General features: G+C 45.4%; 1 protein-coding gene across 5 annotated transcripts in view; it reads right to left on the minus strand.

The window, feature by feature from the left end:
• LOC143724299 (NACHT, LRR and PYD domains-containing protein 12-like) overlaps positions 1 to 26,981 on the minus strand; it is a 575,203-nt gene that overhangs the window by 387,756 nt on the left and 160,466 nt on the right. For 4 of the 5 annotated variants that reach the window (XM_077217285.1, XM_077217288.1, XM_077217286.1 and 1 more), the window contains one exon: positions 22,382 to 23,105. The exons of the other annotated variant lie outside the window; for it this stretch is intronic. In XM_077217285.1, coding sequence (XP_077073400.1) covers positions 23,102 to 23,105 — 4 coding nt within the window. In that variant the 3' untranslated portion in view covers positions 22,382 to 23,101. Of the gene's footprint in view, positions 1 to 22,381; positions 23,106 to 26,981 lie in introns of those variants that run through there. 5 annotated transcript variants of the gene reach the window in all.

Genomic DNA, 26,981 nt, shown 5'->3' on the forward strand with positions numbered 1-26,981 from the left:
GCACAACTGAATGTAGGGGAAGCCCTTTTTTCAGGTCAGAGCAACTGCCCCTCATAATTCCTGTGCACGTCCCTAACTGCATATGCATTCATGAAAGAGTGTGTGTGTGTGTGTGTGTGTGTGTGTGTGTGTGTGTGTGTGTGTGTGTGTGTGTGACTGTGTGTGCGTGCGTGTGTGTGAGTGAGTACGAGAACCATCAGTTGACCCTCAGGTAAGACCACCCTTTTGAAGGCATCTGAGAAATACTTTTTTATCCTTGGATGATGCTAAGCAACTCATACATATACATACTGCAATGCTATGTACACTGGCCTTTCTAAGAGTTCTTTAGCGAAGCTACAATTGATACATAATGCTTCTGCCAGAGTACTAATGAAATTAAAGCGTTGCATTCCATGTATGAAAAGTGCTATACAAATAAATGTAGTAACCCTTACAAGCAATGCCAATAAACAGTTTTTACTTATTAAAATTCATGTGTTCTGTGTACTTTATAACATTTTAAGGGCAATTGGGCGATCACAACAGAATATTTATTAATTAATATTTATTTACAGAATTATTTTTATTCATTCTCATTCAAACGAGGCCATTGAAAGCCCTAATAGGTCTGGTCACCACTTTGGAAGTTTTGCCTTATGGTTGAAACCACACAAGAGGGTAGAGGCTTCCTTATACTCCTCCCTAAAACTCCATAAGCCCAGCGTATAGCCTGCCTGAACGCAGTGTACCGGTATTGCCTAGGGATAAGTAGGAAAAATTTGTAAGTTTTAAACTCTGTAAGTAGGTTGGAAACGTCATTTGAAGCCTGTCTCTTATGCATGTTTGTGCATGCAACAAATCTCTTGTCACCTATAGCTGTTGTTCAAAGGACTCCCTGTAAAAAGATTGGTAAAGTAAACATAAACCATGAACATACTCGTGCGTGCTGGCTTGAAGGGGGCCATGATCCTGCCTGAAGTGTGAGTATGCTATCTGTAGCACAAACGGATTCAGGCAGCATGCCTCAAATCCAGGATGCTGCGTCAGGCACGTTACATCTGCTGGCCGCGGGGTGAGATCCTCGACCAGCGACCAAAACGCGCTCACCTCCCTACAACACAAGCTCTCCACCACAGTTTCCATGGGACGACACCGCCCACACACACACCTGCCAAACACAGCGACACAGACGCTTACTACTCACTCCCTCTCCCGGTAAGCCTGACGGTGTCAATGACAATCAATCGCGAGGAAAACGAGTTGGCACTATCAACAATAATCACACTGAAGACATGACCAGCGTACTCGGCGTCGGCTAGGGTGAAACAACATTTTCACCGGAGAAAGAGGTAAAAGTTTAAAAATAAACACTCACAGGTGGGACTGTCAAGCTTGCATTATATTTATAGATCTTCTGACTAAGTTTAGGGTAAAATTACTTTTCTGAGCCAACGACATAATCACTGTCACTGGATAAAAAGAAAACGTTGACTTTCACTCGATGCTATTCACTGACAGTAAAAAAAAAATGTTATTGTATGCACTGCTGTTCATTGACTACTAGCTCCAGCGGTCATTGCTGCGTTTCTAAATGGTAGCAACTCACCAGGACACTCCACCAACTCTCCATTCATTCTCCTCTGACCATGCATTTATTTGTCTTTGACGGCCATCGGCTCTCAGTATTTCCTCATTCGCCCTCTCACGTCTAAACGGTTCGAAATTGTATGGCTGTGGGCCATCATAAATGTTAACTGCAGGTCTTGCCACCTCTTCCTCATCCCAGTTAGACGCCATAGTAGTCAGTGCCAGTCTGCTAGAATTAGTTAATGTAGCTGAGAACGGCTGAGGCTACATTCCACCGCGTCTACCTCGTGTGACGTCATCGCCGAGTTGCGTAAAAAATAACCGTTACTAACCAAAAACTACAATAACTAGACTTTAACACCATTTTGGAGACATTTCTAACTTTATATTCATATCTTGATTGCTTTATCTACCCATTAATCGACAGTGGTGTTTAACCTGCACCATGGCCTTTAAAGTTCCACCCTGTTAGGCTATGTTATGGAGAATGTTTGTCCTATCAAAAAAATGTAAAAACAAATCTGACATAGTTATAAAAGTTCTGTTCATCTGTAGAAGGTTAGCTAGCTAAATGTTGATCACTCAAAGAGCTATGGCTAACTTAGCTCAGAATTTTCCACCCTGTTAGATTACACCCTGTTAGGTCTATAAACCTAACAGGGTGGAATGTGAAACATATTCTATTCATCAAAAAATGTTTTGCTTGTTTCAAGAAGAAAAAAAATATATAAGATGACATAAGGGACATATACTATCCAAGAAAAGCTCATTATTTAAGCTTTAAGCCAAGTTATTGTTTAACATTTACATTATTAACATGTTGTGATAACTATGTATATGTCCCTAACAGGGTGGAATATTTTTATGGACAGTGTCTGAACAATCTACCAATAATTATTATTATTATAGAATCCCTGAGCTTGACCTGTATATATTCCTTATAGTTAAACATGTCAAAATTTTGACACCGCAACAGGACATCCAAGGTTTCTTTAAGAAGAAACCATGTCAGAGACAGATTTCATGCAGATAACGTTCGCTGACACACAAACACACACACATTCAATGTTTGTGTTGAGAATAAACCATGTTAAATGACTAATTAATGCCTAGGTTGTCACACTACTGCAAGGATGAAGACACAGAGAATGGCATTAACAGGTTTTATTTTAGACACTGTATGCAACTCCTGAATACAGGAATGAGCTTCGAGATCCACACAGGGAACACAGGGAGAAGACTTGAACTTGAGTCCGTCTTGTAGATACTGGAAATAGCTGACCACTGGAATCCTGATAGAGATCCGTGAATTCCACTGTAGAACACAGAGAGGCGGTTTGGAGAATCCCGGGGAACCACCGCACACAGAGGCTGCTTGGAATATACACACACACTGGGAGGTTAGTGTAGAAGGACAATACTTGCGTAGATATATTGAGGATACTGGAACCAGACCGAAGAGTTTAGGAACCGGAGAGTCAGTGGCATCAAAAGACGAGACCTGACAATGAGCTATAGACTGACTGGGGTTTATATGCAGAGCTGGCGTGGTGAGTGAAGTGATGAGGGTGCAGGTGAGGTGAATCAGAATTCCGGTGATTGCGATCGGGACCAGGTGTGTTGGGTTGAAGCTGGCTGGGGTGTGTCGTTGGGTGAATCCGTGACATAGGTAATGTTTTATTTATTTTTTAGAACAAAAGTGTGTGGTCCAATCCATGTAAAATACAAAATGATTTTCAGGCTTTTGTTCGGTGCCACATTTAATACCATCTATATTAGGTCACTGAGCATTGCAAAGATTTTTTTTTAATCGTGCTTAATATTTTCTAAACAAGTATTTATTTCCATTTGAATTTTCTGATTTCCCATGGGCCCCCCCTGACTGGATCTTGGTCCCCCCTGTGCCCCCCCATTTATAAAATCCTGGAATCGCCCCTGGTGGTACGCCATACTGAACTTGTGATCGATAAGATATATCTTCATTTACTGCTACAAACTGGTAGCGGTCAGATAAATATGATTTAAACCATGCTAGTGCAATTCCACTAATGCCAACATAGTTTTCTAGTCTATTTAAAAGAATGTTGTGGTCAGTGGTGTCAAATGCAGCACTAAGATCAAGTAACACTAATAGAGAGATACAACCACGATCAGATGATAAGAGCAAATCATTTGTGACTCTAATGAGAGCAGTCTCAGTACTATGATACGGTCTAAATCCTGACTGAAAATCCTCGCAGATATCATTTCTTTCAAGAAAGGAACACAGTTGTGAGGATACTGCTTTTTCAAATATCTTTGACAGAAAAGGTAGATTTGAGATCGGCCTGTAATTGACTAATTCTGTAGGATCAAGTTGTGTTTTTTTAACAAGCGGTTTAATCATAGCTTAAAGGTTTTTGGTACGTATCCTAGAGACAAAGACGAATTAATGATATTAAGAAGAGGATCTATGACCTCTGGAAGCATCTCTTTCAGCAGCTTATTCGTTATAGGGTCTAACATACATGTTGTCGATTTAGATGAATTAACGAGTTTGCAAAATTCTTCCTATAGAAACAAATGAATCAAATTTTAACTCTGGGAGACTACAATGCACTGCCTGATGCAATACTGTAGTAGACTGTTGTATAGTTATAATTTTGTCCCTAATATTATTAAGTGAAGAAGTTCATAAAGTCATTACTGCTGTGTTTCTTGGAAACTTCTGGGCTTGAAGATTTCTTTTTCGTTAGTTAAGCCACTTTTTTCAAATAAATACCTAGGATTATGTTTATTTTCTTCTAATAGGGTTGAAAAATAAGCAGATCTAGCAGCTTTTAAAGCCTCTCTGTAAGCAATCGAGCTCTCCTTCCATGAAATCCGAAATACCTCTAGTTTTGTTTTCTTTCAGTTGCGCTCCATTTTTCTAGCTGCTCTCTTAAGGGCCTGAGTGTGCTCGTTGTGCAGGCGGATGGAACGAAGTGGCTCTCCTCACCGCCTATCGCCAAGGTCTGGATCCTGAAATTCGTTCTTTAATGGATATACGTGATGATAACATGGGGTTAGAGCACTTCATCCAGAAATCGATCCGAGTCTCCCAACGACTAACTGCTTGCCCGGTCCTAGTACCATCTGCCGCCCTTCAACAACACCAGAACCCATGCAGGTGGATACCAAGCGACTAACACCAGCGGAGCGTCAAAGAAGATGGGTTAATCGTCTGTGCTTGTACTGTGGGGGAGAAGGACAAATCATCTCTAATTGCCAAGTTCGACCTTCAAGCCCAGCGGTGAGTACCATCCAACTTTCTCCCAAGATTATATCTCTGACCCGCACCACTGTCTGCCTTGTAACACCCCGTTCTACTGTTCCAGCACAAGCTCTCATCGATTCAGGGTCGGCCAGCAACTTCATATCTTGCAACCTCCTTCAAAGGCTCAATGTTAAGAGAAGACGCTGTCCCCAGAACCTAACGATTCACACCATCCTAGGTAAGCCGCTGGGTCGTGGTCATATTAGCCATTTCTCCCCCACCATGACGCTCTGCATCGGCTGCCTGCGTTCTGAGGAGATCTAGTTTCTGGTGTTGGAAGGATCCACCGCGGACATCATCCTGGAATGCCCATGGATGCTCCAACACGAACCTCGGATAAACTGGATTACTGGTGAGATTCCCCAGTGGGGTACCTCCTGTCATCAGACCTGTTTAACCTCCGTGATCAAGGTTCCTCGTTCTTATTCCCGTTCTCCCACTTCGTCTGTCGCCGTCCACTCCACTACCATCGAGAGTCCAGCGTCTGACATGAAGGTGGAGATTCCTCCTGAGTACCGGGCGTTCCAGGATGTGTCCAGCAAGCGGTTGGCAACGCAACTACCACCTCATCGACCATGGGACTGTGCCATCGACCTGCTACCTGGGGCGACTCTACCCAAGGGTCGAGTCTATCCTCTGTCCATCCCGGAGCAGAAGGCCATGGAGGAGTACATCAAGGAGGCTCTTCACCAGGATTTCATCCGCCCTTCAACGTCCCCTGCCGCTTCCAGTTTCTTTTTTGTGGCAAAGAAGGACGGAGGCTTGCGGCCCTGCATCGACTACTGGACTCTCAATTCACAGACCATCAAGTATAGTTATCCCCTTCCTCTGGTCCCCTCAGCCCTGGAACAACTCCGTGGTGCCTGCGTATTCTCCAAGCTTGACCTAGGAAGTGCCTATAGTTTAATTCGCATCCGTAAGGGCGGCGAATGGAAGACGGCCTTTGTGACGCCCTCAGGGCACTATGAGTACAGGTTTATGCCCTATGGACTGTCCAATGCTCCTTCAGTTTTCCAAGGTTACATGAACGAAATCCTCCGAGACTTCCTCCAACAGTTTGTCATAGTCTATATCGACGATATCCTGATATTCTCCAAGAATCTCACTGAACATCGGCACCACGTGAAACAGGTTCTCAAGCGCCTCAGGGAACAACAGGTCTATTTGAAGCTAGAAAAATGTGAATTCCACACTTCAATGGTTCACTTTCTCGGATACATCATTGACCAACAGGGCATCCAGATGGACCAGAGGAAGGTGGACACAATCCGGACCTGGCCTCAACCCACTACCATCAAAGAACTACAGAGATTCCTTGGATTCGCAAATTTCTACCGCAGGTTCATTCATAACTACAGTCTTCTCAGCTCTCCTTTGACATCACTCCTCAAGACTCGGCCCAAGTCTCTGTCCTGGACTACAGAAGCCACCACCGGCTTTTCCACTCTCAAGGAAGCCTTCGTCACCGCTCCCATCCTCATCCATTCGGATCCAGAATAACCATTCACCGTGGAGGTGGAGAGCGGTGCTCTCACAGCGGCAGGGGAACCCTCATTTACTCCATCCATGTGCCTTCTATTCAAAGAAGCTGTCCCGGGCGGAGCAGAACTATGACATCGGCAACAGAGAGCTCCTCGCCATCAAGCTTGCATTAGAGGAGTGGAGACATTGGCTGGAGGGAGCTAAACATAAGTTTGAAGTCATCACAGACCATAGGAATCTAGAATATCTCAGAGAAGCTCGTCGTCTCAATCCACGCCAAGCCAGATGGTCCCTCTTTGTCACGAGATTCGACATCCTAGTTACTTACCGATCTGGATATAAGAATTCCAAAGCTGATGCTCTCTCAAGTCTCCATCAACTTGATCCGGAACCTACCAATCCTGAAACCATCCTCCCTCCAGCCATGATAGTCCGTCCCATCCTCTGGTCTTTAGATGAAGACATTCGACTTGCCACTCAAGCAGAACCTGCTCCGCCGGGAGGTCCAGAAGGGTGCATCAACATACCCACCGCTTACCGTCTACCCCTTCTGGACTCAGCTCACACCTCTCCGGGCTCTGGACACCCAGGTAGCCAGCGAACCCTCTCGCTCCTAGGTCAACGTTACTGGTGGCCTACTATGGCCCAAGATATCTCCCGATATCTCAAGGGTTGCTCAGTCTGTGCCATCCCCAACACTCCCCGTCGACTGCCCGCTGGCAAACTGGTTCCACTACCCATCCCTAATCGTCCGTAGTCCCATCTGGGAATTGACTTTATGACTGACCTTCCACCCTCAGAGTCCAATACCTGCATCTCCAAAGCCTGCAAGCTAATCCCTCTCCGTGGATTACCAACAGCCTTCGAAGCAGCCGAAGCACTCTTTCAGAACGTATTCTGTCATTTTGGTCTCCCTGAGGATATAGTATCTGACCGAGGTCCTCAATTCATCTCCCGTGTCTGGAAAGCCTTCTTCAAATTCCTTGGAGTCTCCATCAGTTTATCCTCAGGTTATCATCCTCAGACCAACGGCCAGACTAAGCGCAAGATCCAAGAGATCGGGAGGTACTTGAGGTCATACTGCAACCAGAACCAGAACAGCTGGAATCGGTTCCTTCCCTGGGCGGAATATGCCCAGAATTATCTCCGCCAGTCAACCACAGGACTCACGCCTTTTCAATGCATCCTAGGATATCAGCCACAGGGGAGGTCCGGTGAACCATCAGAGGTTCCAGCTGTTAATCACTGGTTTGAGCAGAGCGAGAGGGTGTGGGACTCAGCTCATGTCCATCTACAACAGGCAGTGCGGAGACACACCACACAAGCCAACGTCAGAAGATCAGAGACACCCCAATACCAACCTGGACAAAAGGTGTGGTTGTCTACCCGAGATATCCGTCTTTGCCTGCCGTGTCGTAAGCTGAGTCCCCGCTACATAGGTCCATTTACCATCCAGAGGCAGCTCAACGACGTCACTTACCGGCTCAACCTACCTGCACAGTACCGTTTTTCTCCATCCTTTCACGTTTCACTGTTAAAACCCTATTCTGAACCCTTGTCTCCTCCCCACACAGAACCCGGTGAACCTGAATTGCTTCCTCCTCCTGAAGCCGCGGAAGAAGAACTCATCTACAGAGTCCAATCCATCATCAACTCGCGACGACGGGGCAATCGACTGGAGTACCTGGTCGACTGGGAGGGGTACGGCCCAGGAGAGCGTTCCTGGGTAGCCCGTGATGACATACTTGATCCCTCCTTGTTAACCCAGTTCCATCAAGATCATCCCACTCGTCCTGCGCCCAGAGCTCGTGGTTGTCCACGTCGTCGTAGTTTCCGGTCGTCTGGAGCCGACCATGGAGGAGGGGGTACTGTCACGGAGCCATCCACGTCATCACTCCCGCCCACTGCACCCGATCATTACACCAGATCACAGTCACCTGATTTCTAATCACCGGCACCTGCACGTCATGATTGCACTCACTACTTCAGTCACAGTCTCCTGCACCTCAGTGTCTGGTCTCGTCTCTCGACGCTACAGACTCTTCTTACCTGATAACCATCCTGAAGATACTTACCTGTTGTCCTGAGGTTCCTTCGTTCATCGTCATTTCCCAGTCATCGAGTTTGTCTGTATCCTGCAAAGACATTGTTTTACCGTCAGTTAAGTTTTCACCATATCTGCTATTCATCATCGCACTCAAGTTATCCTGCATCGCTCACTCTGCACTTCAATAAAAGTGTTATTTGTTTACATCTACCTTGTCTGCCTTTCTATGGATGTGACAATTATATATTTATTTTGAATTTTCTTTTACCTGCAATATGCTCTTTAAGCTGTGAATATTTCAATTCAACACATTTTACACACTTTTTCACTATTAAAAGCTCAATAATCCATATACACCTTTCAGATTTCACTTCCAAAATATTAATTCTGTTTAAAAATATAACCTATAATATCTGACAGGTGTCACGGATACACCAGCATCAGCGCCAGACCTCTACACTCCGCCCACTCGTTCAGCCTCACCAGAATACTAATCACCAGCACCTGTCATCTTCACCTGTCAGCAATCAGCACTCACTTCACTCACACCTTAAAAACCACACCAGTTCACTCACTCAGTTGTCTGGTCTCGTCGACACTCCATCGACTTCCTGACTCTCTCAACCTGAACTTGCTACTTACCTGACGAATCCTACTTGCTTGCTGCTATCCCGTGCAGCGATCCCAGTCATCCAGTCTCCAACCTGTCTGCTCTCTTCGGCCATCTTCATTCTACATCAGATAAGAGACACTTCATTACCAAACCATCCACGTTCTCTGTTTCTACTCTCCACCATCATCCACTACTGCCGCAACTGTCCCTGCTTTCAATAAAGACTCAATTGCACGCTAACAGCCCACAATGGATAGCAAATGCAGCTGAGAGCATTAGGGGTTGGTGTGGCAAACGATCAGGAGATCAGGAGATGCGAGTTCGGTCAGGTCACACCTGGATGCAAACAGGAGCACTGCTTGACCAGGTAAGTTATATCCCCTGCCTAATAATTAGTGACAGGTGTGTCTTCTGTGCAACACGTGAGGGAGTCGCAGCTGCAGGCAATTCGGGCCAATCATGGGGGATAGAGCGGGCGAGTGAGGCTTTTGTACACCACTGCTACTTTACCTGTTTGTGTCCTTCTGTTTCATGACAGAAGACCAGACCACCATGCACGAACCGACAGCTCACGGCGAAGAGGATCCTTCACCCCCGGTTACAGTTTCCGATGTTTTGCGGGACATCCAACGCGCCATTCCACCACTCGCCACCAGTCCTTCTCCATCTGCCTCTGTATGTCCCATGGCCCGACCAGCGCCCTTCTCAGGCGAGGAGTGGGAGTGCAGCGGCTTTCTTCTGCAGTGTGAGCTGTTCATGGAGATGAATCCTTCCCAGTTCGCCTCGGAAAAGGCAAAAGTTGCATTCACAATCTCACTCCTCACCGGTCGAGCCCTTCGCTGGGCGCAAGCGTTGTGGAACGATCATGGCCCGGTCACTCAATCATTCTCCGCATTCACCGGACATTTCCGAGATGTATTTTCTCAAGCCACCAACGTTCTCTCTGTGCAGGATCAATTATTTCGCTTAAGACAAGGTAATTCATCTGTATCATCTTATGCATTGCAGTTTCGTACCCTGGCGGCCCCCAGCGGATGGAACGAGGCGGCGCTCATTACGGCGTTCCGTCATGGTTTAAATCCAGACATTCGTTTACAGCTGGCCATTTATGACGACGTCATTGGGCTAGAAAGCCTTATACAGCGTTCCATTGGCGTGGATCAACGCCGCACTGCTTGTCAGCTCGACAGCCCTGCACTGCCTCCTCCTCGTCCTGCATCCTCGGCCAACCCTTCAGCACCAGAACCCATGGATGTCAGTTCCACACATCTGCCGGCCGCAGAACGTCAACGTCGCATCTTCAACAATCTGTGTTTATACTGCGGATCCACGACCGGCGGTGAGTGCAGTCAGTCTCCATTTTTCCATCTCACGAATGAAGTATACTCCTGTTCAATTCACGTACCAACACCAATCTCTTTCAGCGCAAGCGTTAATCGAATCCGGCTCTGCTGGTAACTTTATCTCACTATCTACTCTACAAAAACTTCAGATCCGTCAAAGACCCATACCTCAGACTCTCCATGTGCAATCTATCTTGGGGAAACCGCTCGGTCGTGGGCGGATCGGCCACAGTAGTCCCAACATCTCCCTGAAGATAGGCTGCCTACATGAAGAGGAGCTCCCGTTTCTGGTGGTGGAGGGTTCCACCGCAGACATCATCCTGGGATGCCCGTGGCTGGAACTTCATTCTCCCAACATCGACTGGTCCTCTGGTGAGATACTTCAATGGGGAGTTGCCTGCTTCAGCCATTGCCTGTATTCCATCAAGAAGATTCCTCACTCATCACCCACTCCGGTTTCTGAGGTATCCATTGCTTCCACTTCCATCGAAAGCCCTCCTACCGACCAACTCCCTGAGATACCAGTCCCTTATCGGGCGTTCCAGGATGTTTTCGACAAAACGCTGGCGACCAAACTCCCACCTCACCGGCCATGGGACTGTGCGATCGACCTGCTGCCTGGGGCTGTGCTGCCGCGTGGCAAAATCTACCCTTTGTCCATCCCGGAGCAGAAGGCCATGTAGGAGTACATCGAGGAGGCCCTTCGTCAAGGTTACATCCGCCCTTCTACGTCCCCTGCCGCATCCAGCTTCTTTTTCGTTGGTAAGAAGGATGGAGGCTTGCGCCCCTGTATCGATTACCGGACACTCAACAATTCCACTATCAAATTCCGGTATCCCCTTCCTCTGGTCCCAGCCGCCTTGGAACAACTCCGCGATGCACGCATCTTCACTAAACTCGACCTACGCAGTGCTTACAATCTGGTTCGGATCAGAAAAGGAGATGAGTGGAAGACAGCGTTCATCACACCTGCTGGCCACTATGAATATAGGGTCATGCCCTTCGGACTGACCAACGCTCCTGCTGTCTTCCAAGGATTTATGAATGAGATATTCAGAGACTTCCTTCATCAGTTTGTCATCATCTACATCGACGATATCCTCATATACTCATCCAACCTGTCTGAACATCACCACCATGTTAAATCCGTCCTTCAACGCCTACGCGAACACCATCTTTACCTCAAGTTGGAAAAATGTGAGTTTCATCAAGAAACAATTCACTTTCTGGGTTATGTCATCACACCGCACGGAATCACCATGGACCAGAGGAAGGTGGAAGCGGTCTCCAACTGGCCACAACCCACCAATGTCAAAGAGCTTCAACGCTTCCTGGGCTTTGCAAACTTCTACCGTCGTTTCATCAAAGGTTTCAGTCAAATCAGCGCACCCATCACCTCACTCTTAAAGAAAGGGGCCAAGTCTCTGTCCTGGACCACCGAAGCCACCAATGCCTTCGAGAACCTCAAAGCCTCCTTTAGTTCCGCTCCTACCCTTGTTCATCCCAACCCAGATCTTCCATTTCTCGTCGAGGTGGACGCTTCAACCACCGGGGTAGGAGCGGTCCTCTCGCAGCGGCAGGGGACACCACTCCGACTCCATCCATGTGCCTTCTTCTCCAGAAAGCTGTCCCCGGCGGAGCAGAACTACGACATCGGCAACTGGGAACTGTTGGCAATCAAACTCGCCCTGGAAGAGTGGAGACACTGGCTGGAGGGAGCTAAATACCCATTCGACGTCAACACCGATCACCGTAACCTAGAATACCTCAGAGATGCTAAAAGACTCAACACCCGTCAAGCCCGCTGGTCTCTATTCTTCACCCGATTCAACTTCAAGGTCACTTACCGCCCTGGAAATAAGAACATCAAAGCCGACTCACTTTCCCGTCTATACCAACCTGACACCATCACATCCAACCCGGAATCCATACTCCCTCCAGCCGTGATTGTCAGTCCTATCCAGTGGAATAAAGATGATCTCATCGCCGACGCCACCCGGTCAGAACCTGCTCCGCCGGGGGTTCCTGAGGGACGGACCTATGTTCCAACTCGTTTGCGTCTGTCCCTCATGGACTCAGCCCATACATCTCCGGGCTTTGGACACCCAGGCAGCCAACAAACCCTCTCGCTCATACAACAACGCTACTGGTGGCCAGATATGACCCAGGATGTCTCCCGATACGTGAAGGGCTGCTCAGTCTGTGCCATGGCCAAAGTTCCTCGTCGCCTTCCGGAGGGAAAACTAGTGCCGCTTCCAGTTCCCACCAGACCCTGGTCTCATCTCGGTGTAGACTTCATTACAGATTTACCATCCTCTGACTCTCATACATGCATCCTGGTTGTCGTAGATCGTTTCTCAAAAGCCTGTAAGCTCATCCCTCTGCCTGGTTTACCCACTGCCTTCGAGACCGCTGAAACCTTGTTCACCCACATCTTCCGTCATTTCGGCATACCTGAAGACATCGTCTCCGACCGAGGACCACAATTCATATCCCGGGTCTGGAAAGCTTTCTTCAACCTCTTGGGTGTTACAGTCAGTTTAACCTCCGGATACCACCCACAGTCCAATGGCCAGACTGAGCGAAAGATACAGGAGATCGGGAGATACCTGCGGTCATACTGCCACAACCATCAGGATTGCTGGAACCGTTACCTTCCCTGGGCCGAGTATGCACAGAACTCCCTTCGTCAAACCACCACAGGCCTCACGCCCTTCCAGTGCATACTCGGCTTCCAGCCGCCCCTGTTTCCCTGGTCAGGTGAACCTTCCGACGTTCCAGCAGTCCATCACTGGTTCCAGGAGAGCGAGAGGGTCTGGGACTCAGCACACGTCCATCTGCAAAGGGCTGTCCGGAGACACAAGAGCCAGGCCGACGCAAGAAGATCCGCTACCCCACTATACCAACCTGGGCAAATGGTCTGGCTCTCCACCAGGGACATCCGTCTCAGACAGCCCTGTCGCAAGCTGAGTCCCAGGTACATCGGTCCGTTCGCCATACAGAGGCAGATCAACGAGGTCACCTACCGGTTGTCACTCCCTGCTCACTACCGCATCTCACCTTCATTTCATGTCTCCCTACTCAAACCCTACACTAACCCTCTCACTCCTTCCCCAGGGTCTGGTGCTGCAGACGTACCTCCTCCTCCTCCCGTGGATCCTACGGACGAGAATATCTACCAGGTCCACGACATTCTCGACTCCCGACGACGGGGCGGCCACCTGGAATACCTCGTGGATTGGGAGGGATTCGGCCCGGAAGAAAGGTGTTGGGTTCACCGTGATGACATCCTAGATCCCACTCTTTTACAGGAGTTCCACTCTGCTCATCCCAATCGCCCAGCGCCAAGAGGTCGTGGTCGTCCCCGTCGTCGGTCTCTTCTGCCATCAGGAGCTGGCCGTGGAGGGGGGGGTACTGTCACGGATACACCAGCATCAGCGCCAGACCTCTACACTCCGCCCACTCATTCAGCCTCACCAGAATACTAATCACCAGCACCTGTCATCTTCACCTGTCAGCAATCAGCACTCACTTCACTCACACCTTAAAAACCACACCAGTTCACTCACTCAGTTGTCTGGTCTCGTCGACACTCCATCGACTTCCTGACTCTCTCAACCTGAACTTGCTACTTACCTGACGAATCCTACCTGCTTGCTGCTATCCCGTTCAGCGATCCCAGTCATCCAGTCTCCATCCTGTCTGCTCTCTTCGGCCTTCCCGTCATCTTCATTCTTCATCAGATAAGAGACACTTCATTACCAAACCATCCACGTTCTCTGTTTCTACTCTCCACCATCATCCACTACTGCCGCAACTGTCCCTGAGTGCTTTCAATAAAGACCACTGCTACTTTACCTGTTTGTGTCCTTCCGTTTCATGACACCTGGGTTCTAGGCATCATGAAAGTGGTTTGGCTTTTAGCAGTGTTCATCGCCATAGAAACTTACGCTCTATGGCTAACCTGGTCCGGGGCGGATTATGTTCCAGGTTAGAGGTTGCAAAACGAACTTGGACCAATCAGCTGTGAGCAAAGTGTCACATGTTTGATGCAATAAAGTCACTCCACCTGTTTCTACTCCAAATTAAAGGTTACTACGTAGCAAATGATTTTTAAAGACAAAATCGTCTGGCTTTTAGTAATGCTTATTTAGAATAATACATTTGTATGATTTAGGTATTATTTATGTAATTATTATACCCTTAATCAATCACACATGCACAATTTTAGTTAATCAATTTTTATTACGAAGAGTTTAAATTAATAAATATATGAAGGTAATATAAATACGCCTTAGAATCAATAGATGAAGCTATAAAATGACTACATGTGAGCTTAAATGTTCAATTCTCTCTATACCTTTATCTTTTATCTCTAACTTTTACTTGCACTGATATAAAGTAGCGAGACTTTTTCTTTTAGTTGTCCTCTTTCATAGACAGCTATTTTCTTCTTGCTGTGTAAATTTGTTTGAATCTTACTATTTTAATACTTTTATTTAATAAGTGAATTGCGCTGCTTCTCTTACGAGAAATGAATTTCAATGAGTTTTGAATTAGTTTCATTCTCAGCATGTGATTGGCTGTTCGCTACTGATGTCACACCTAAACTCCTAAACTAAGGATCAAAGCCTGAGTTGACAGAGAAAGTTGATGATCAGCATCATGGTACCAACAAAGCCTGGTTGGATTGGTATGGTTTTATCAACTCGAAACTAATCCTGCAACCCTGAGTTTGTTCAACTACCATCATGGTACATGCCCCAGGGCTTCATGTTTCCATGACGAATGACCAGAAAAGACGCACATGACGTCATGTTTACATGACTCTCGATTGTTAAAGGAGTATCAAATTAACGATAAACTTTAACAACAGAGACACACGTACGCACTACACAGGTACGCAGTTTATTTGTCGCGCTGATGTTTTTGTTTCACGCTCTAGCAACCGGCGCTACTTCTCTCCGTTTATGACTATGGACGAGTCACCCAGGTCCTGTGCTACTCCACAGCGGCGGCGACCCGCTGGACTAAAATAGTCCGAAAATAAACACTTATTATAGGTGTACCATGGTGATTCAGGATATTGACTCCAGTACTCACCGATATGGTTTCGGAATCGGAACAACTCTAGGTAAAAGGAAAGAAGTGTGAGACACAGCTTTGGAGCAACTTAGTTGATTCACATTTCACAACACTACCATAACGGGTTCTCACTCTGCGTGTGTTTCGCCCTGGATGACGGTCGTGCTGAGCGGCGCAGGTACAGAGAAGTAGAAGAAGAGAAGAGGATGACACCATTTGCTAAGAGGGGCCGGGGATGTTTTCATTTTCATCCTTAACACATACATTTTAAACCACAAACTACGGAGTATGTTTTGGACATTATTTAACCTTGTCAAAGACGAACAAAATTTTTAGAATGACAACATTTCTTACTCCAAGTTTTAGGGGTGCTGAGCCTCGCCCATGTTGTGCATACATGTGAATCTCTGAAAATTCTTGAGTCATGCACAGATCCTGGCCATTTTGCTTTCACATTTGTGATATGGAACATAGTCACACACCATCTAAGAGATTTTAGTCTGTCAACTGCCTTTTTTTAAAAAATTTATATCATATTACTAATCTGGAATATTAAAAATCGCAATAGTAACTTGGCTGCACATTTACATTGTGATCCCCCTTTGAGTTCACAAAATCCCCATCATTGAGGCCTTGATTGACACGGTATACTCATTCTCTGATTCCTTCTCGTCTTGTGTTTATGTTGTGGTTTGAATGCACATGTGTAGTGGGCGTGAGTGTTGTGTCATTACCTGATCCGCTCCAGCTGATCATCATATCATCACCAGCTGCAGCCCTTTTCCTCACCTTATAAATACTCACCAGTTTTTGTCCTCTTTGTCAGATCGTTGTTTGATGTTTCCGTGTCGGTGTTCCAGTCCTGTCTTCCCCGCTCGTCCGGTGTTCGTGTTTCTCTGTGGATTATCGTTGGTGTGGATTATAGTTTGTCTTGGTGTGGGTTCCGTCATCATCATCATCTCACCTCATCTGTTCCTGTTTCACCATCGACCATCGAAGTCCCTGCGCCATCCTTCCACGCCCGTGTCATTACCCTGTTGTTCTGTGATTCCAATAAATATTGAGTAACTCGCTTTTGCTTCCTGATCTTTGATTCACCGGCATGACAGAACGATCTGACCAGACCATGGAAGCAGCAAGTGTTTCATCGGCGGCGCTAGAGGATTTCATTCATCACAGCGTACGAAGGATGGATTGTCAGGAAAGGAACTTAAATGACACGGGTCGTGCGGTTCAATCTTTGGTGGCGCAGGTGTCCGAGCTTACCCATCAAATCCAAGTTCTGCAAGCTCCCACTACGCCACCCACACCAGCCGTTCCCCCCACACCACCAGAGGTCCATCCCCAGTCAGAGCCACGCCTACCAGTCCCGGAAGCCTACTCCGGTGAGTCGAAGTTTTGCAGAGCCTTTTTGACTAGATCTTCTATGCATTTCGCTTTACAACCCAGAACTTTCCAGACTGAACAAACCAAAGTAGCATTCGTGCTCACACTTCTGACTGGGAGAGCGGCGCTATGGGGAACGGCGGTGTGGGAGAACCAAGACCCATGCTGCGCCTCGTTCCAGACACTCTCCGCCGAAAAAAGGCGAGTCTTTGATCGTGCCGTCGCGGGGAGAGAGGCTGCCAGGGTTTTGGCCGACCTACATCAGGGAGAGAGGTCGGTCTCAGACTATTCCATCGAGTTCCGGACCCTGGCGGCCGAATGTCAATGGAATGAGGAGGCGCAGTGGGACATGTTCCTGCATGGGTTGGCTAACCGCGTCCAGAGGGAGATCTACGCCCTGGACCTCCCCACATCTTTGAATGGACTCAGAGCTGGCACTGCGGGTGGACGCTCAACTTTCACGGGTCGAGCGACGTGTGGCGTCCACCCGCACACCGGAGGGAGCCGAGGGTCCAAGGTCCAGTGGCAGGGACGTGGTCAGCCCCGTCCAAGATCAAGAACCCATGCAGGTAGGGCGAGCTCGGCTTTCCCGGGAGGAGAGGGAGAGGCGGAGATCCCAGGGCCTTTGCCTCTACTGCGGTGGGACGGGACACTTCGCATACAACTGCCCGGTAAAAGGTCAAGCCTGATAGTAAGTATGAGGCTACTATCGGGTGGGATCTCTGCCGAGAAGACCTCATCCACATCCACCCTCCTCCCGGTAAGACTAAGATGGTCCATCCACCAGCACGACTGTAGAGCACTCTTGGATTCTGGGGCCGAAGGTAATTTCATGGACAGATCATTCGCATTCAAGTTTCAGATTCCCCTCAAGCCCCTCACTCACAAGATAGCAGTACACGCACTTAGCGGTCAAGAACTTCCCACCATTTCTTTCACCACTGAAGACATCACCCTCATCACATCAGGCAACCATTCGGAGACTATTTTTTTTTACATTCTGGATTCACCCCTCGCACCCATCGTTCTTGGACACCCCTGGCTCATTCATCACAACCCTCGAATAGACTGGCATCAAAGAGCTGTGCTGGAGTGGAGCAAGGAATGTCATAAGTCTTGTCTTGTGTCTACTTGTCCGTCTGTACCTGTTTCTATGTTTCAGGAGGAAGCAGGGGATTTGTCTAGTGTTTAGTAAGTCTCGTGCTGCTTCTCTCCCTCTGCATCGTCCCTATGACTGTGCCATAGAGTTACTGGCAGGTAAGTCTCTGCCTAAAGGCAAGTTATACTCGCTTTCTGTTCCTGAGAGGGAGGCCATGGAGAAATATATTTCTGATTCTCTAGCAACCAAGTTCATTCGCCCTTCCTCTTCTTCAGCGGGGGCGGGGTTCTTTTTTGTGGGGAAGAAGGATGGTTCTCTGCGACCTTGTATCGATTACCGGGGGTTGAACAGCATCAAGGTAAAGAATACTTATCCTTTGCCGTTGATGTCTTCAGCCTTCGAGAGGTCACATGGAGCCTCCATCTTCACGAAATTGAACTTACGTAACGCATACCATTTGGTTCGCATTAGGGAGGAGGATGAGTGGAAGACTACGTTTAACACCCCCAGGGGGCACTTTGAATATTTGGTCATGCCGTTCGGGCTGTCCAACTCCCCTGCGGTCTTCCAAGCACTCGTCAATGATGTGCTGCGAGACATGATAGATCAGTTAATTTATGTCTACCTGGACGACATATTGATTTTTTCTTCGTCTCTCCAGGAACATGTGCAGCACGTCAGACGAGTACTTCAGAGGTTGCTAGAGAATGGGCTTTTTGTCAAGGCGGAGAAATGCGATTTTCATGCACAGTCTGTTCCTTTTCTAGGGCACATCATCTCTTCTGAAGGAATGCGTATGGATCCTGAAAAGGTTAAGGCTGTGGTGGAGTGGCCAAGCCCAGATTCCCGTCAGGCCCTACAGAGGTTTCTGGGGTTCGCCAATTTCTACCGGCGTTTTATTCGCAACTTCAGCCAACTAGCCGCACCTCTGACTGCCTTGACCTCCCCCAGAACTACGTTCAGGTGGTCAGACACAGCTGAAGCTGTGTTTGCCAAACTGAAAGGCCGCTTTGTTTCAGCCCCCATCCTTATTGCCCCTGATCCTTCATGTCAGTTTGTGGTGGAGGTTGATGCGTCAGAGGTGGGGGTAGGTGCAGTGCTATCCCAACGCTCTTCTACAGACGACAAGATGCATCCCTGCGCGTTTTTGTCTCATCGCTTATCCCCAGCCGAACGTAATTACGACATCGGTAACAGAGAGTTGTTGGCAGTCAAAGTAGGGTTGGAGGAGTGGCGTCACTGGTTAGAAGGGTCGGGGGTACCTTTTATCGTCTGGACTGATCATAAGAATCTAGAATATATATTAGAACTGCCAAAAGGTTGAACTCTAGGCAGGCTCGGTGGGCACTTTTTTTCGGTCGTTTTGATTTTACTCTCTCGTACCGCCCGGGTTCCAAGAACATCAAACCCGATTCCTTATCTCGTATTTTTGATCATTCCGAACGCCCGTCCACTCCCGAGTGCATTTTACCCGAAACCTTAGTTGTTTCCACACTCACATGGGAGGTCGAATCGAAGGTCAAGACGGCCGTAGAATGGGTAACGCCTCCGCCCGGTTGCCCACCGAATTGCTTATTTGTGCCGGAGGGATTACGGTCCGACGTTATTCAGTGGGGTTATTGCTCCAACGTGGCTTGCCATCCAGGAGTTAATCGAACCAGTTTTTTGGTCAAGCAACGATTCTGGTGGCCACTTATGGCTCGTGACATTCTCAGTTTTGTTTTGGCTTGCTCAGTTTGTGCCACTGGTAAGACTTCCAATCGACCTCCAGATGGGCTACTCCAACCGCTGCCGGTCCCTTCGAGACCTTGGTCCCACATCGCTCTAGATTTTATTACCGCCCTCCCGCCCTCTCAGGGCAACACAGTCGTTTTGACCGTGTTGGACCGGTTCTCGAAGGCGGCTCACTTTATTCCCTTACCCAAATTACCCTCAGCTAAGGAGACAGCGCTGACCGTCGTAGACCACGTCTTTCGCTTACATGGCCTTCCGATGGACGTGGTCTCCGACAGGTGACCCCAGTTTGTGTCCAAATTTTGGCGAGAGTTTTGTAGATTACTGGGTGCGACGGTTAGTCTGTCCTCAGGGTTCCATCCCCAGAGCAATGGCCAAACTGAGAGAGCCAACCAAGATCTGGAGAGAGTGTTACGATGTTTGGTCTCCAAGAATCCTTCCTCATGGAGCCAACAACTTTCTATGGTAGAGTACGCCCACAATACGTTACTGGTGTCGGCCACGGGCCTTTCTCCGTTTAAGTGTAGTTTAGGTTACCAGCCACCTATTTTTCCCAGTCTGGAATCCGAGGTCGCGGTCCCCTCTGCTCACGCCTTTGTTCAGAGGTGTCACCGTACCTGGACTAGAGCCCGCGAGACTCTACTCCAGGTGGGGGCGCGCACCAAGGCCAAGGCCGATCGCCACCGGTCAAGGCCTCCCGTATATATCGTCGGTCAAAAAGTGTGGCTTTCTACTAGAAACATTCCTCTCCGCTCCGTCTCCAATAAGCTTGCTCCCAAATTCATTGGCCCGTTCACTGTCACCAAGATCATTAGTCCGGTGGCAGTCCGCCTCAATTTACCTCCAGCGTACAGGAGGGTTCATCCCGTCTTCCATGTGTCCAAAATTAAGCCCGTTTTTCATTCTCTGTGGATTATCGTTGGTGTGGATTATCGTTTGTCTTGGTGTGGGTTCCGTCATCATCATCATCTCACCTCATCTGTTCCTGTTTCACCATCGACCATCGAAGTCCCTGCACCATCCTTCCACGCCCGTGTCACTACCCTGTTGTTCTGTGATTCCAGATAAAATCCAGTTGCTAGATAAATATTGAGTAACTCGCTTTTGCTTCCTGATCTTTGATTCACCGGCATGACATTGATGGGAACATGTGTGCTGTCTATGGTCTATAGTCTATGGCACCAATCATGTTATTGAAGCCTGCGGGACATATACTGTCAGTCATAATCGGCATCATCATGATTGCATGATCTTCATTAATTATAATAACCTACCTACGGTGGAAAAAAAAAATGCATCAAGTTTGAGTCTTAAGTGGATAGGAAATGCCACAACCCCCCCCCCCCCCCCCCCAAAAAAAACTGCTTGAGCGCCAGTAAACTTTGTGAATGACACGACAGACAGCAGTTTTCATCAAGTTCTCCGCATCTCCAATAGTGTAAAGGAAAGAGCCACTCGCAAAGAATCTCAGGGCAATGCAAACAGTTTGTGCTGTTATTAAAGCCCGACTCCGACGAATCGAACATTAATGTGCATTTCCAACAAATTAATAATGTAAACGACACCCTCACGAGTCACGAGAAAAAATATCTCAGGCCACGTTTACACATAGCCGGGTATTTAGAGAAACAAATATTTCCCCTCCTCCGTTTTCAAAAATAACATCGTGCACACAACATCGTTTTCAAAAAAGTTGTAATTTATATCAACCCGCATAAATATGGCGTCGAGCGCCATCATAATTATGCCAAACTGGGCGCTCACATGACGTTAATCATTTTCTGGCGCATATTGTGACGTTTGAGAACCTAAAACCCCGTTTCGCTTTCAGAAACCCCCATTTGGCCGGAGTTTTTAGAAATAATCGTTTTCTGTGATAAAAACGGGGTTTTCGTGTAAACGAGAGGCCAAACCGCAGGGAAATATCTGCGTTTTCCCTTCGTGTAAATGGAGCCTCAGAGAGTATCCTACTCTATCGCGCTGCGCTAAAAGACTTCCCGTATCAGCTCTGCTTATGAAGCCGCAATCTAATCCTGTTAACATGAAATAAGCAGCTTGCGAGCAGGTTCAAGTTTACGCACCTGTTGCTATAACAGCAAGTCCAGGATGAGCGTCGAAGAACCAAACAATCCAAGATCATGCCAAATCACCAACAATCAAATCCAGCTGAGTGAGTTAGCGACGTATGAAGAACGCGCCCCAGAGCATCAGTCAGTCAGTCAGTCATCCATTCATTAAAACTGATTTACAGAAATGGAGCAGGCGGTCAGTGTGTGTGATGATTATCAGGGCCAGTATATATGTGTGGAAAAGCTGATAAAGACACAAAAGCTGTTTACATTTAAATCTTCACGGTTTCTTTTGTACATGTAAGCAGCTTTCTCTACCGTGAACAAGATTTTTCCCTCCTCTCAGGGAACCGACGTTATGTTAGGTAAGCGGAGATGTTTTCGTTGCACTTACACCGTGTTGACCAGCAGGAGCCGCCAGTGTGAGGTGTTTCCAGCGCTTTAAAACTGTCAATAATTTTTGTAAATCAATTGGTTCAATTTATTCAGAGTTACGAAAAGCTTCTTTGTTGGGAACTGACACACTGAAACATTTCTCAAAAATATTCTCTAGTGTTTCAACAGAAGAAAGTCATACATGTTTGGAATAACATGAGGGCAAGTAAATGATCATTTACATTTTTTGGGTGTAGCTTCAATAATACAACAGGCAAGTGAACTTTTCAAACAAAAACAATTGTTCTTTACTTTATATGTATCATTTTATTTACATGTGAATGTAAATATGGTGAAAGAGAAGATTATAATTGCTGAACAAAATGCATTAGACTATCTAGACCAGAGCGAGTGAAAGACACAAATGCTGTTAACTGGTAAAAATGTTTAGTTGGTCTGTAGAGGAGAAGAGACTTCATCCACAGAACACAGACAATATACTGTATATATGTGCATTAGCAACAGACACACACATAACTGACTTAATATACAATAATACAATAACAATAAATGTAAACTTATATCTTTTGATACATGTATGTGCTAAACTTGATCATCACGTTCATGGTTAGACATATTTTAATCATTATGGATGAGTCTAGTCTAAACATTATTATATTTGCAGGCCTGATACTGAAGATTTCTGCTGACACTCATTTGAGCTTCTTACTCTGTTCCACCTTTAATTACAACTAAACCATCATTTGACTGAATAATAAACCAACATTAATCATTCAATATCACGTTTCTTATACGAATGCTAACACACATGCTGCTTTATTTAATTGTGAAGTCTGAGTGTCTTCTACCTGTATGGAACACATTTACACATTTATTTCTCCTCATAGACAGTAGTGAGACTCTTCTGTGGATCACCTGATGGTTTCTGCTCCTCATCTCCGTTACACAGATTTAAACCATGATGTAAATCCACTGATCGATCTTCATCTACTCAGTAACAGAAGAGAAAACAATCAGTATTCAGTGGAACAAAGTGCAAATTATATTTCAATGACTGTTTTTTTAGTAAAAATACGTTACATTAAATTCCTGCGCTTATTTACTGACTTTACATGATCTTGCATAGATATTTATGTTTTTAAATATAATAGATTTATTTTAGACTATAATAGTCTGTGTGTGTCAGTGCGACTCCTATTGAGTCTCTGTAAAGGAGAAACTAATGAGTGTACGGCTTATGGAATAAACCACAGGGATCAAATACAAATGTTATTTTGAGTTCAAACACAAAACTTTAGTTAAAGCCGTTTGTCCTCTAGTTTAAACATGTTTGTAGGCTCTTAGTAAATAACTGAGAGTAAAGTAAGTGTAGAGTAGTGTGACGTGTTGCTTGTCACAGTAAAAACACACTAGAGACAGAAACATTTCTCATGTGAGCTGGACGCTGTGAGCTGACGCTGGAACTGCACTGATTTTAGCAGGAGTGCAGCGTTTTCCTACAATCTGACCAAGTCTGTTTTCACACTGAAATGATTCACTTCTACTGACACAGTTAATAAAGCAGGTGTTGATGTATAAAGCTGTGACAGTGTGCTTTTGTTCTCTTTTGTAGGGTATCTGGCTAAATCATGGGTCGTTCATCTGAACACATATAAATGCACATTCCTTCTGAAATCACAAAGTTCTTAGCCTCTGAATTCATGAAGGCAAATTATGCATTAGGCACCGGCCAGTCTGCAATAGACGATTCGGATGACAATTTTATGGCACCCAGAGGCCAAACAGACAACAAGACACCGAGCTTCACAGAGATGTGTTATCACCCAACTATCCCCCCTTTCTGGCAAGGAAGAACTCAGGGTGAAGAGACACACACACACACACACACACACACACACACATGAAACTTTCATCATATAAAGACTTTACCGAAATATATTTGATATGTTTTTATGTGTGTCGGCATGCCCAAGTCAGATGGGAATACATATATTGCTGTTGTAGTTTTAAGTGAACTATAACGTGTGTAATTATGTATCAAGCCGTATCTTTGTAATTCCTATGCTTTGTCATGTTTTGTCTGATACCAAGCCTCGCAGTTTGTCCCAGCTGAATCCATATCGTATATTGTGCTGAAATGTATTTTACTATGTTTTATCATCTCTGGAGTAAAATTTAACGCGTTTCTGTCACTGTCATAAAACATCTAAATGACCTACGTGACAGGACAAAAGAAATTCTGCCCGCCAAAGTTTCGTTGAATGTCATTGGCCAGGGCTCCCCACAGAGGCGTGGACTTCAGTTCCTTTAAGAGAACTGACCCCCCTGCCTCCTCGCTCTCTTACCCTCTCTCCTCCTCCTAGCATCATGTAACGGATCCGCGATTTCCCCTTAGGGGATCTTTTCCTTTGTTTCTTTAAGTTTTTATTTTCCATTTTCGAATTCTCCTTTGTTCATTTCCACCGACGAGTGAAATGAACTTAGCCTGAATCATCAACCTGCAACTTCACCTCAAACGGACATTCAAAATCGCCGCGCTTGGCTCGCTCTGGAAGAGCGAGTGAACGTGACGCTCCCAGGATCGAGACACACACGCCTTGTTCATATCAGCCACACAAAAGAGCTAATGTGCAAGTATTTCGTTTACTAAGCTTTCATAGCAGTAAGATTTGTTTATCCCCGTTTAGGGTGATATTGATTTCTTGTGGTCTCTCAGAGGGTTTTGTCCAGGTGAATTTTGCAAAACTGTGATCCTTACGGATCTCTGTCTCCCTCTCTCTCTCTCTCTTACTTCTCCTCTCTTCGCATCATCATGTAACTGCTCCGTGTGATCCCCCTCTGGGGATCTTGTCTTTTGCTGGTTTAAGTTTTATTTTTCCTTTCTACTTTGTTCATTTCCTCAAACGAGTAAGTGAACTTAGCTTGAATCGTTTCTTTGGTAATTTTACGTCCGAGACCTTTAAACGTTCGTTTGAAAGTCCGCGCTCCAGACCATCTGCAGACCACGTGACGCTCCGACGACACACACACACGAAATGAGGCCGCTCACGCATGCAGCCGTTTCCAGCAACAAAGAGAACAATGTGCAAGTATATTCGTTTTTCGAGTGTTCAGAGCATTAAGATGTGTTTTCCCGTGTTGTCTCTCAAAGGTTTTAGAGTCTGTAATTTGCCACTGATCCTTCCCGATTATCTCTCTCTCTCTCTCATTCTCTCTCTCTCTCTCTTTATTGATGCATTCGCTTTCATTGTCGTTGTATTCTGTTGTAAATACATTTATTGTTTGTTATAACCGGTATACGTAACTTTGCCTTTATTAAATTCATTATATTCATTTATGGATTCTGTCTTTTCGCTCATTTACAAGTCCCTTTAATGTATAAAGATCCAAAGCTACTTGCTTTATAAATTTATTGATAGCCTACTCAAAGAGGTATCGTTATAGTTCAGGAAGGTTATCCCTTGTGGCCAGAGGAATAACTGCCCCTGAAAGTCTATAAAGTAGGATAATTTTGTGAGGTTTGATTGAGATCGAATGATCAGGTTTTGCTGGACAAACAGATGATTCGGTCATAAATTAATCCCCTTAAAGATTATCCCGACCATCGATCTATGATAGACATAATTGATATATTAAATATTTAATTATAATCCGTTGTGATTGAGTATTGATATACAATTGAGCTAATTTTAACCTGTCTGTAAAATATAGTCTACCTATGCAATTAATTATAATCCTTTGTGGTTAATTGCCTAGGTACATTTATGAACGCAGATGCAGGGAACATATTATACCTTTTTGGGAGATTTAACATGTATGATTATCTTGGTCAAACCGAATGAATAATTATTAATTGTGAAATTACTAATTTTTGAATACAGATCCCCAAAACCTGACCCAGGTACCTTACACTTTCCTCCTTTTTGTTAAACCTTTCAATAACTTCACATTTAGTTCTCACACAAACCTTTTGTTGCAACAAATCTTAATGATAATTTCCTTTCACTAATGTTTGAAAGGTTTGTTTATGGCAAGCCGTTTTAACTTTTATTCATTTCCAGGATATGAATTCTTGATATCAACAATTCAATTTTTGATATCAACAATTACATTTCCACTAGTAACAATGCTAATTCTTGATATCAACAATCACATTTTTACTAATTAAAATGCTCATTCTAGATATCAAGAATTGTATTTCAACTAGTAAAAACTATAATTCTTGATATCTGTAATTGTATTTTCACTAGTGAAATGTCACCATAGGCTGCCATTCAAAATCAATTGTTGATATCAATAATTGATTTCTTACTAGTTGCAATTCCAATTTCACATATCAGAAATACAATTCTTACTAGTAAAAACCTTTATTTTTGATATCAAGAATTCAATTGTCACTAGTTGAAATGTCTATTCTTGATATCATCAATTGAATTGCTACTAGTAACAATGTTCATTTTTGATATCAATAATTCCATTTTCACTAGTGACTATGTTAATTTCTGATATCATGAATGTGATTGTTACTAGTAAGAAAGCCATTTTAGATATCTGAAATAATATTGATATCAGAAATACATTTTCAGGTATCAAAAATGAAAGTTTTTACTAGTAGCAATGAAATTGTTGATATCAAGAATAGACATTTCAACTAGTGACAATTGAATTATTGATATCAGGAATTCACATTCTTACTAGTAACAATGTAATTATTGATATGAAAAATTATATTTCACTAGTAAGAAATCAATTGTTGATATCAACAATTAATTTTGAATGGCAGCCTATGGTGACATTTCACTAGTGAAAATACAATTACAGATATCAAGAATTCAATTGTTGATATCAAGAATCTAATTGTTG

The sequence above is a fragment of the Siphateles boraxobius genome, unplaced genomic scaffold (assembly GCF_051911475.1).
Source record: "Siphateles boraxobius isolate OS27281-9 unplaced genomic scaffold, OSU_SipBor_1 72, whole genome shotgun sequence".
In the NCBI taxonomy this organism is placed as follows: domain Eukaryota; kingdom Metazoa; phylum Chordata; class Actinopteri; order Cypriniformes; family Leuciscidae; genus Siphateles; species Siphateles boraxobius.